Below are 12,330 nucleotides of genomic sequence, written 5' to 3'. Positions count from 1 at the left end.
TTCTCATCGTTGACCTCACTCTTTGCAAATTTTCTATCTCTGGGCTGCCATGTCCGTCCCCGATAGGCGACACCTCGCAGACTAATTACAGATTTAAATTCGAAATTTAATAGGTCCATGCACTGGCAGCTTAGCCGCAGCCTCTCGCTCTCCGTTTGCTTTTGCTTGCTCTATTATCTGCCAATTATTCCATGACAAATGCATTTCTGTTTTTGTTCTTGTGGCATTTATATTGAAAGCAAAATATTTGCAGTGCTTAAGACCTCAGGCATTGTTATGCTGCTAACTCTTCAAAAATGCAAATTATAAAGGTTTTCACTTCGCAACGTAGCAGCAGCGAGTGCTATTTAAAATATGAAATGTAAGCTAAATGTTCAATTTTAAACTCTGTTTACTTGTGCTGCGTTACGTGCTGTCGGCTATGCCCAACTGTAGACATAGCATCACTTTGTATGGCCTCTGCAAGTCATGAAACTTAAATGAAGTTGAGTTGCATATTGATTTTGTTGTTGTTGTTGTTGTTGACTTCTGCAGGATACGCATGCTTTTGCTTTTGCTTTTGCTTTTGCTTTTGCCGGCGGTTGTCTTACGTTAATTCACTTGTCAATCAGTTGTCATTGTCAGTTATTGGTATTGCAATGTCTGCAGCAGGCAATGAGGCATTTATATATGACAAACATATAACAAGCTTATGCTAGGTGTGAGTCTGAGTCATGCTTGCTGCTTCATTGTGCTGCCAAGCAGTAAATACATGCAAATTAGCACACACGCACACACACACAAAGGCACATGCATATGCTTGAAGTTTTTGACATTCAACAACAATGAGCTTTAAATTGTGCTGCCATTTTGTTTAGAGACAGCAGCAAGCAAAGTGCACAATAGTAATCAACTTTTTAGTTTTATCCTTGTATCTCTTTTGTTTTCCAATTTGCAGCGTTTGTGAAAACATAATATATTTGAAGTGAGTTATGGCTTTTTTAATTAATAAAAATTAAAAGCAAAGTTTAAGCCATGCAGTGCACATTGCACAGTGTGCACAAATAGTATAAATCCAAAATCACTAGCTAGCATATTTATATTAAGTAATTGACCAACGCTGCGTATGCGCAATGCAAACTCATATGGCCAAGCATTTAGCGTAGGCAATAATGTGACCAAATTGCTGTTTTGGGCCCAATGTGCAGGCGAGCAAACTTTGTCTGCAGCTGCAGCAATTGTTTGTTGCTGTTGTTGTGAGTTGAGAGCGGGCGACGGGGTCTGGCTCAGCCTAAAGGCAGGCAACACTTTTGGATTCACCTGCAGCAAGCAGCAAAGTAAAATCGTTAAAGCAACCAATACACAGAACACTTGCACTTTTACATATATGTAAATATATATATGCACATATGTGTGTGTGTGTATGCCGGTGTCGTTTGCATTGTAGCTGCTTTGTATTTAACATGCACTTTGCCCAATGCGGCGTATTAATAATACAAGAGTATGTATATGCTAGGCGTTTGTGTGTGTGTGTGTGGGCACCTGTTGAGGGTCAGCTTATATATATACATATATATATATATATATGTGTGTGTGTGTGTGTGTGTGTGTATTTGTGTTTGTATAGCACTGACACTTGTACCAGTGAGTGCGCTAATTATGCGACACTAATGAAAAAGCCAACGGCTCTCAAAACAGTGAAGCAGCAGCAGCAGCAGCAAAAAGGCAACAACTGAGCGTTGCCCAAGACCTTGACCGTGTTGGCAAGCAATCAAGCTTACATATGCACATCTCCCTCTCTCTCTCTCTCTTTCCAAGTGTCTGTATCTACTTATTTATTTAATGGCAATCATCAAAAACAGATCTACCTACAAAAATAGCTGCCATTGTGTTTATAATATAAATAAAAATCTATAAAAATCATTCGAGCTTAAACTTGTCAGTTGCAGGCTTCACTGTACGCTTCACTGTGCGCAGCACTTTCACGTGTTTTGCCTTGCGGCAATCACTTTGAGTAGCTTTGCTTATGTGTGTGTGTGTGTGTGTGTGTGACAGGTGGTTACATCGATGCAATGTGAGTCGCCATTTGCCATTTGCATGTGCAACTGTAAAAATGTTTTGTCTGCCATTCAACTTACCTCAGTTTAGTATGTTTTATAAACGACGCGGCACGTGATGTTCCTCACGTGCTCCACTCTGTGTCTGTTTTTGTCGTTTCTATATACTATATTACTTCTGACTGCAGGTCACGGACGCCGGAACGCGGCACAAATCCAAATTTCAGTTCACGTAATTAATTTCGAAGGCTTTTTGGCTTTGCATTAATTTTAGGCCAACAACAAACAACAATTAGCTTAACGTTACATTATCACGCACCCGACGGACAACAGACAATGAAAGCCTAGCCTAGAGTGCAAGACTCACTCGGAGCTCTGTGCTGTGTGTTGGAGCTGCAAAGCGAGCCGGATACGCGCAACCGGCGAATTGAAATCCGTGCACAAATTTCATGTAGATGCGGCTGTAGCTTGGGCCTTTTGCCTAGGTTCGTGGCTGCTTAGGGCATCGGCATTTGCCCGATGCGCATGCGGACAGAGGGACAGAGCAATTTGCAGCTGCAGTAATTACAATGTACGATTGCTGTATACCCTTTATATTTTTATGCTTCAACATTTCCTTCTGCTTCTTATTTCCATTGCCAACGGTAACCTAAGCTGCCCTCAACTGGCAAACAAGCCCCTTGTCTGGCCAACGTGCAGGTAACTTAACTTGGCCATTATATAAATAATGCATAAGTGATTATATTATTTATTGGAATTACATGTCAATGCTCAATGTGTCTGCAATTGCCAACTCAGGCATTAAGTGTTCTCAGCCAAGGGCAAGGTTAATGTGGCGTATGCGCAATGCCGAAGAGTCGTTGACCAGCATCCGTCTTAGTGTAACCTGTTGGTTGTGCCATCAGTTGTCGGCTGCAGCTCAAATATCAATACTTACAAGTGCTGCAATTACATACCATAAATTATGAATTAAATCTATGAATTTATAAATCTATTCAAAATGTTGTTGTTGCGCAATTTGAAATTTGGCGTTAGCTTCAATTTGTTATCTAGCACATAGTCGAAATGAGTCAAAAACAAATCAAAATAAGTTTTCCGTATTGAAAAATATAATTTTTCTAATTAAAATAAAGAACCAATGAAAAGCAGTGCTAATATTATTTTTGTTATCAATAATACTTATATTACTTGGTCATTGTTTATAGCAGAGTGTGTTTTTTCCTTTATAATAACATTTAAATGTTGAAAAAAGCATTTATGAACTTGAACCAATTTTCAAACTTAACGTATTTTTTCATTGTGTAGCTCTCTGGTATATACCAAGTGACTCGATAGGCATGAGCCAACTATCGAGCAGGCTGATAAAATGTTTTGTGTACTGCACTGTTTGCCGTCTGGATGATAGTTGCTATTTTTAGTATATACTGAAAACGGTCACACTGTGCGCATCGATATACAGAGCATGAAAATATGGCCATCGATACATCGATGGGTTTTATTTACAGTTGCCAAAACATCGCAGTCGTAGTCAAACACGGGTCGGAGTAATTGTTACTTTTATTTTTTTGTAAGTGCAAAAACAAAAACAATTGCTAGCGCATAAATACGTGTGCAGCATGAGCATTTGTTTACGAGCGTGCACGAGTGTGAAGTGAATGTAAATACAAGTGACTTCTCATTGAACACACAACGTAAGGCAAAGAGGGGCAACAACAAGTGCGCGCTGTGACAAACAAAACACAAGAAATTTCGAAAAGAAACTCAACTCACAGCTTGACTGATTAATAAGTAAATATTAATTTTAGATTTATTGATGACATATATATATACCGACACTACACTTACACATTGAATGGCCAAACTGCTAGCCTGGCCGGCAATTTGGTGCCAGTGGCCAGTGGCGCGGCATTTGGTAATTAACGCTGGCATATTAGCATGCATTAATTTCATTTAAAGTCTAAACGCTACGCCAGTGCGACGCCACAACGAATGGCTAGAATTAGGGAATATCGAACACAACACACACAGACACACATGTGTGTGTGTGTGCATTTCTTTATATATATATTTTGGTGAGTGTATGTGCGAGAGTGAGTGAACCTGGGCCAAAATGATGTGGCAAAGGCGGCAAGACAACGTCATCTCCAGTTGAGAATTCTCAGCGCAACGTCAAGCTCTAACCAATTTACTTACATATCTTTTGCTGCTTCCCTTTGTTGTTTTTGTTTTGTTGTTGTTGTTGGTAACCGTGTCTTGAGCTAGCGGCGGCTCTGGCTGCGGTTTTTTTGATTTTCGTTGCGCCAGTGCTGACAATCTAGCTTGATAGCTAGCAGCTGCTATTTTATGATCAACTGATAATCGCTAATAAGCCGTTAGTTACTGATAAGAACTAAGCGGTTATGTTTGAGAGATATGAAAACTAGCTAACAAAAAATATTTAATATTAATTTTGTTGTACGCGTTATTTTAGCTCAAAAGTTCGCAGCGCTTTAGCTTTAGCGCCTGCAGCCGCATAATGAGAGTACTTCAAATTCAATGTATGTAAGCTACTCCCCCCACACACACACACACACACACACACACACATGCAGTTTTGTCTTAAGCGTGTTTGTGTGTGTGTGAGACTAGCTGGTGCTTCATTTGGCGCGGCAGCCGCACCACCCACTGCTGTTGGTTGGGTGGTGTTGTCATCTGCCTTCGGGCTACATTTTCGTTTTATTTTGTCAAAGTTTGTTGCACTTTTCACAGTTGCACAAAAGTCAAACGAAGCCCGCTAGCTAGCGCAACTGCAATGAAGCTGCAGCCAGAGCGCATCCTGTCAAAAGCAGCGCAAAAAAAAAGTGCGCAGAATTCTTCAATAAGCGAGCGAGCTGTGCCAGCTGTATGCATGTGTGTGTGTGTGTGTGTGTGTCAGCCGCTGTAAGCGTCACAGCAATTAGACGTCAGCACGGGCAACAGACAAAAGCTTGCTGCGCTGGCATTAACTACAACGTGTACTTCAGCTAGAGATGGCGACAGCAACATGGATGAAAGGGAGGAGTGGGGGCGACACCCTCTGCGTGTCATTAAAACTGCAGCGAACTCTAAATGCTGCACATCATGCCGCAAGTACTATATATAACAAATATCTATACATATATGTATGTACAAGTATTTTGAGTTGGCACTTGTTATATTTATACTCAATGGCATGCGGTGGCATGTGGCATGTGGCATAGGCAGACTGCTGCACACGCATCTAGCCGCAAAACCAAATGAAATTAGGCTGGCAGTTGTCAACTGCCAAGAGGCAAACAACTGAACTGAACAGTCAACAGTCAAACTAACTGACAAGAGACAACATTGGTCAACAGAGACTTAGACATAACTCAAATGAAATAACTCAATAAGCCCAGTCAGCCAGCCAGCCAGCCAGCCAGCCAGTCAGTCAGTCAGCCAGCAGGCTCATTGCTATGCAAATTGAATGCTCAACTGCATATTACATGCGCACAGATCTCTCCCTCTCTCGGTCTCTTTCTAGCTGTGCATCTCTTTCTATTTGGGCATTACTAATGTACGAACATCTCGTTCTGTTTATCAACTGCGCTTGCAACTGCCGCTTAGACGCAACGAATTGATTTTGAATTGGAGCAGAGCGCTGAGTGGAGCGGAGCGGCGCGGAGTGGAGCAGCCGCCGCACCTGGACACACACATTAGTTGCAAAATTGAAATTTGCATGTGTTCTCAGCTCTATTTTCACTTTGACTTAAACTTTAAATGGGCTAAAGCCAAACACATTTGTAAATTGACAAGTGCAATAAAATTATTGCCTGGCTAACAATTGAAATTGCCATTAACGGATATCTAAACTAAACAATAGATTAGGCTAAAGCATTGAAAGCGTTGAAATTAATATGCAAATATAACTTTCAAACGTCGATTTGCATAAAAAATCAAACAAATGCAAATGGTTTCAATGTCATAATATATATAAAGCTTGATAACAAAACATAAAATTGCTGGCGATTTGCATTAAATCAAATTTAACAAAATTCTGCGGCGCTTTAAAATGGTTTGGCATAAATAATAGCAATGGCAAACTTATAATTATTTCATTATATGAGCGACTCATTATAGTTAATTGTGTTTTATATATTTGGGCTATGAATAAATATTAAATCAGCAGCTCAATTAGCAAACAGTTGCAGTTACAGTTGACATATGTATGTATGTGTGTGTGTGTGTGTGTGTGTGTGTACAGTTCATAAACTGACTTAATAATGCAAATCATTGCGCATTATCATTCATGCGTAAAGACTTTGACGCTTATCACAGCGAGTGGGAGTTTTATAGCAGCAAGCAATGGTCCGCAGCAGGTGGCACACACACACACAGCACACATACGTGCTTCAATTGGCAGTGGTGTGTGCTCATTTTTAATGACCCCAACAGCTGTTTGTCGTTTAAGCTGCTCCCTTCTCAATGGTACCACGTAGCCCTTTCTGCTATGCGCGCTCTCTTTCGCACACTCACTCGCTCTCTCGCTCGCTCGATTAAGCACTCACATGCTAAATATTTGTTTTGTATTGTCTGATAAGCTGAGTGAGCGCGCGTTTCAAATCAAAATTAAGCTTATCATATATGTATATGCTATATATTTTATACTAAGCTGCAGCTATTAACCGACCACCCCCCACCCCCTTTGGCTGTGTTGTCAACGCACAACTTTGTTGCCAATTTGCATAGAATGCAGTTTGCAGTTTGCAGTTTATTTTATTATTTGTTTGCTTGTCGTGTTTGTTTGTTTGTTTGTTGTTTTTTATTATTGTTATAGTTTGGCATTCAGCTTTTTGTTCAGCATTTTAGTGCTCGTCGTCGCTTTAGTCGGCAACAGCAGCTATTGTTATTATTTTTATTGTACGTGCGCCTCTGTTATTGTTGCTGTGGGCGTGTTCGCAATTCCCTTTGATTTTATTTTATTTTTTGTTTGCTGTTGTTGTTGTTGTTTGCAATTGGAATAACTGACGCCAAAACGCGCTTGATCGATCCGAACGTTAAATGTTGGTGCCATCCCCACACTCATGTGTGTGTGTGTGTGTGTGTGTGTGTGTGTGTGTGTGGTTGTAAACTGCCAGCTGTGTAGGTTCGTTGACTTGAGGCCAAAGCATTTCATTTATTTGTTCTTGTTGCTGCTTCTTTTAATTTTATTTCATGTTCGCTCGCTTTGCTTTTGCGGCTGCCGCTGCTCCTCTCAATGTGTTAATTACTTTTTGTTTTTATTTTTGTTTTAATTGTCAATTTATCGAGAAATCAAGCCGTGCCAGCCAACCAGGCAACTGATACTTGTTTATGGCTTATTGCCTTATGGCCAATATAAATTGGCCCTCTCTCGCTCTCGCTCTCTCGCTCTCTTGCTAGCGCTGCTATTAATATAATAGTTGCAATAAATATAAAAAGTACTTTAAAATATTATTATATAGTTCTTAAAATGTTTGGCTCATCAATCAACGCGATAAGCTTCGATTTATGTTTGATAAAAATAAATTTAATGCGTTATCAATTTTAGTAGCTTAATGTTGATAAAATGTTGATCGACCTATTTATTAATTTAATGCAGACTTCGAACTCAATATTTATTTATTTAATAATTGTACTTTGTTGTTCAAAGACTGAAACATAATTTATTGCTAATTTCATTTCTCTCGCGCATAATTTAACTTTAGGGTCGCCAGCAAATTAATGCACATCCATTAATTATTTATTTTGAGCCAGTATTAATAACTATATTGTTTCAATTGTTGTTGCTTCAAATTCCAAATTAACTTTGTTGTCAATTAGTGACGCCAGGCTGGCTGCTATGAAACTTTTAAGTGTCTCGCTTAACTTTGTTTATTAATAAAGCAGCCAGGCCCAAAACTATTAACTAATGAGGCGCACATTTTTTTTAGAGGCGCAGCCGCAATTCGAAGTTCAATGCACCTTCGAATTTGGAATTTCTAGCTGAAAAATCCACGTTGACAGTTTAAATTGAATTAAGTTTTTCTTTTTTGCTTTGCTTTTGTTGTATGCGCTCAAACGTTAAGTTTTAATTAACACATTTGTGGGTTCGACGAAGTCAGAGCCTGGCACACGCTTCACTTCACTCACGTCCAGATGGATGCGGATTTGAACTGCTCCTCCTCCTCCTCTTATCTCCAGTTAGCAGTGCTCGCTTCATTGCTTCGTGCTGAGCTGCGAAACAAAACGCAAATAGCAAATAGCAAAGTATTCCCCAAAGGGGGGGGGGGGGGGGGGAGCTGGGGCGACTGCTCCACGTCAGATAAGATGTGCCCAGAAGGAGGCAACAGCAGCAGCAGCTGCTGCACGTTTGCTTGCATATTGTTGAAAGTAAATTTATAATATGCGCGACGTGTTGATAAATGAGCTTGTCGTACATTTTTTTCTCTCCACATAACTCGCATGGCCGCAGCAAAGAGCCACGTTTAGAGCCATTGTTATTATAATAATAATTATAGTCCAGTCCAGTGTGCGGCGCGCTTGGCTGCCAAAGCTTTCAATGTCTTAGCTGAGATTTTTTAGGACAAGGTCTTAGACGCCGTTCCGGGCTTTGCATTACGTATTCGCCCCATCATCAAATCATCAACTAGACAGCGGCTCTCACACTCAATGCGAGTCGACGCTTTATGCAGATTTCGTTTTTTTGTTTTGTTTTTTGTTTGCTATCTGCGCGACAAAAGCTTCTGGGCCAACTTAAACTGTCGCAAACGCCCCCAAACGCTAACGCAACAAGCGTGAGAACTAGCGCCAGCTATTTGTTCATGCACAGTGGGGCAAGAGCAGTGTTCAAAAATCAAACAAATTTCATTTTAATTGCAATTTGAATTTGAATTTGGCAGCTGCATTAGTTAAATCAATTGCGACTTTTGTTGCTGCCACAAGTTGCTGCAAATAGTTGAAAATGCGTTTGCCATTAAGCTTAAGTGCAAAATATAAAAGCAAACTCTTTACTCTACCATGTGTGTGTGTGTGTGTGTGTGTGTGTGTGTGTATGGTCGTATGTGTGTGTGAGCAATACAATAAAATTTACACGCTTATTAATTTTTACAAGACTTTTGCCACGACACTTGAACAAACCGCAGCAGAAGCTGAGGCAACAACTTTGAAGCAACAACATGCGCTTTTTACACACACACACACATGCACATAAATTGTGCTTTGTATGCTGTAAAGTGAATTTAGAGCGAACAGCGTGTGGGCGCTTCAAACTTTAAAATTCACATTAAAAAACTTTTGTTGCTTTTGATTTCTTGTTACTTCCAGCTATGAATTTTTACAGAATTATTGCATAATTGTTTATGAGCTGCAACTTTAGTTAACTAAAATGCACAGCAATGCGCTTGAACTTAACAAATTGTTGTCATATGCATATAAATTTATTATCAACATTTTTGGTACCAAGAGGCAGAGCCGAAGCTTGGAGCTTGGAGCTGGCCAAAAGCTTCAGTAAACTCGAACTCGAGCAAAAAGTTGTGTGGGCTGTGGCCTAAGGGCAACAAAAGGGTCTGAAGTGGGCGTGGGGCGTGGCTACATTTTAGTTTACATGAAGCCAAAAAATATGCTAAAAGCAAAAAGTTGTTGCTTTTCCCTTTTTTTTTTTTTTTTGGTTTGGTTAACTATTTTATATTATTTTGTAAAACTTTTGTTAGATATAGTTTGATGTGCAGGTGTGTGTCAAAAACTTGAGCATGCTGGGGAATGTACAACAAGTTGACAGCGACTCGAGAAGAAAGAGCGAGCAAGAGAGAGAGAGAGAGCTAAGAACTAAAGTGAATGCGTAATTGCGAGTAAAGAATGCCCCAAATAAAAAAACCTACCAACACACACTAACACACACACACACACACATGCAATAGACGCTGGCAATGTGACAAAGGATTTATTGTGTATAATACACTTGAGGACAGTTGCTAAATAGCAACAAAAAAAAAAAAGCGAAGTTCACTCAAGCAAATTGAAAGTGCAACAAAAAACGAAAGCGAAGCGAGCGAATCTGCTTAAGCGCATTAGCAACAATAAATAAAAAACGAGAGTGAAGACAACAATAAAAAGTTATATAACTTTAGCCAGTTGCGTTGAGTTATTTTGCTTATATTAATTACTAGCAAGCAGAGCCGAGAGCCGAGAGCTGCGAGACAAGAGCTGACCCCACAGTCTTATCTCTGTTAAATGCTAATTGCTACAAGTTTTTTATTCATTTCATTCCATTCCATTCCATTCCATTCCATTCTTGGTGCGCTCATTATGCATGGCAAATTGCTAAGGCAAGAAGCAGCGCAAGTCTGAACGATTAGTTAGCAAAAGGTTTAAGTGATTTAACAAATAAATCACAAAGGCACGTAGTTAACAATGTGATTGTTATGCAATTTATGTTCATAATATGACAGCTTAGTTTAATCAAATTTGTTATATTTATATAACTTAAAGTTAACAATACGCATTGACTTTAACTTTAGACTTAAGCTAGCCTTTGACTGCTTTACACTTTGCACTCACAACAGTCGCTTAGTGTAGCTAAAAGTTATAAATAAAATAGTGCAACTGACAAATTTGCAGCCTGTTGTTAAATTGTTTGGCTGCGCTGCTTAACAATTTATTGGAATTCAATTATTTGTTGCATAAATGCAATTGAAATTCAGTCACTAACTTTAGCAACAAATAAACAATTGACTGCGCATTAAATGCGATTTTCAAAGGCAGCAGCTGCTAAAAGCCAGAAACCTACAAAAAAAAAAAATTGCAAACATTTGCAGCTTGTGCTTAGTGCTGAGTCCTGAGTCCTTTTTCACTTTGTGCTGCTGCTGCTTGAATAACAAAGGATTGCAAGCAAAAAATGATTGCATAGATGAAGTTGCCACACGGACATGCTACGTGCAACATGTTGTAAGTTCAGAGAGCGCGCAGAGGCGATTGTGGGATTAGGGCTTACCAGGCAGGACGAATGTCCAGCAGCTGGGGACACGCATTTGAGCCACTTGCCAGTTGCCAGTTGCCAGTTGCATGTGTGGCAGCCATGTGTGGCAAATAGTAGGCTGAGCAACCTGAGCCAGCACTGAAGGGCACAAGCAGCTCCACTTCACCCCAGATGCACTTGGGCTAACAGAAAGAGATAGCAATAGTGTAGCTTAGCTCTAGAGCTCAGAATTTTCTAAATGGGTAATTCAAATATATGTGCTCATTTTATTGTCACACACACACATACGCACACACACGCACACAGAGTTTTTGTTTGTTGTGGCGCATTCATCATTTGGCTGCAAGTTGTTGCTGCTGCTGCTGCTGCCGCTGCTGTTTGAATATGAAATGTAATATTTACGCAACTGTTTTTTGTATCTTTTCGTTGCAGCTATGACGGAGCAAATAACGGAGAATTGGAGCTATTATGTGTATATAACTTTAACATTGGTTCCAGTCTATTTGGCATTTCAGCTCATTAAGTTTTTGGGCTGGCAGCTATTCGTGAACAACTGAGCAAATATCATAGAAAACTAAAACTAAAGAAGCAGCAGAGCAGCGGAGCAGCAGCTACGCAAACTACAAACATTGGAAAAGTGTGGCCCAAGTCGGTGCCCCACACCAGAGACGGCAAAACTCTTCAAGCTGCTGCTGCTGCTGCTGCCGCCGCTGTGTGGCAGCAACTCAAGGTGCGTAGTCACTTCAAGGCACTCGTTGCATGCAGTCGAGTCGAGCTCTGACGAAAACAGGAGACAGCTAGACAGACAGACAGACAGACAGAGAGACACTCAAGGAATACTCAAGGAGCTGAAGCTGCTGCCTGAGTGTGAGTTTGAGCCGCTGTTATGCTAACGTAATAGAATTTGCTGCTTCGTCCTTTTTTTGCTCACAACTATTTAAATATGTTTATGTCTAAACTTATGCTGCTGCTGCTTCTTCTTCTTCTTCTTCTTACAGACTGCTGGAGAGCCAAAGCATTCAGCGTGGATAATATAAAAACATAATTTGCCTAAGTAAATATGTTTAAACTGCAATAACAAACTAAAGGCAAAGGACTGCGCATAGCGAATCGAGTGGGAGAGTGAGAGCAACAGCTGCGTGGCAAGTGGCACAGCTGCGTGGCAAGTGGCAAGCGCCGCTGACCGCAAACAAAAGCAAAGCAATCAACGTCATAAGCAAGTGCAACAACTGCAACGACGCCGCCAATTGTAAAACTCGCAGCAAACTCAAACAGCAAACAGCAAACGCCAAAGCCACAACAACAACAATAAATCGCAAAAAAATAAAAGTAAATAATAGAAAC

At 40.2% G+C, this 12,330-nt stretch overlaps 1 protein-coding gene across 5 annotated transcripts; it reads left to right on the top strand.

The window, feature by feature from the left end:
• Positions 1–3,553: 3,553 nt before the first annotated feature.
• Positions 3,554–12,285, top strand: LOC108605990. Of its 5 annotated transcripts, none has more exons than XM_033294449.1 (3): positions 3,554–3,727; positions 11,419–11,853; positions 11,985–12,285. In XM_033294449.1, the coding sequence occupies exon 2, from the start codon at positions 11,421–11,423 to the stop codon at positions 11,541–11,543; it is 123 nt and encodes a 40-aa protein (XP_033150340.1). In that variant the 5' UTR covers positions 3,554–3,727; positions 11,419–11,420; the 3' UTR covers positions 11,544–11,853; positions 11,985–12,285. The 5 variants fall into 5 exon arrangements, with proteins under 5 accessions (XP_033150340.1, XP_033150339.1, XP_033150338.1 ...); XM_033294448.1 differs by having other exon boundaries at positions 3,554–3,824; positions 11,419–11,716; XM_033294447.1 differs by having other exon boundaries at positions 3,554–3,824.
• Positions 12,286–12,330: the final 45 nt, after the last annotated feature.

Source organism: Drosophila busckii, chromosome X (assembly GCF_011750605.1).
Source record: "Drosophila busckii strain San Diego stock center, stock number 13000-0081.31 chromosome X, ASM1175060v1, whole genome shotgun sequence".
Taxonomy (NCBI): Eukaryota; Metazoa; Arthropoda; class Insecta; order Diptera; family Drosophilidae; genus Drosophila; species Drosophila busckii.
Note: the sequence above shows the minus strand (reverse complement) of the source record. Positions and strands in the feature narration are given on the sequence as shown.

What these genes read in the sequence shown, in the direction of transcription:
- LOC108605990 (XM_033294449.1), top strand. Translation starts at nt 11,421, where the DNA reads ATGACGGAGCAAATAACGGAGAATTGGAGCTATTATGTGTATATAACT.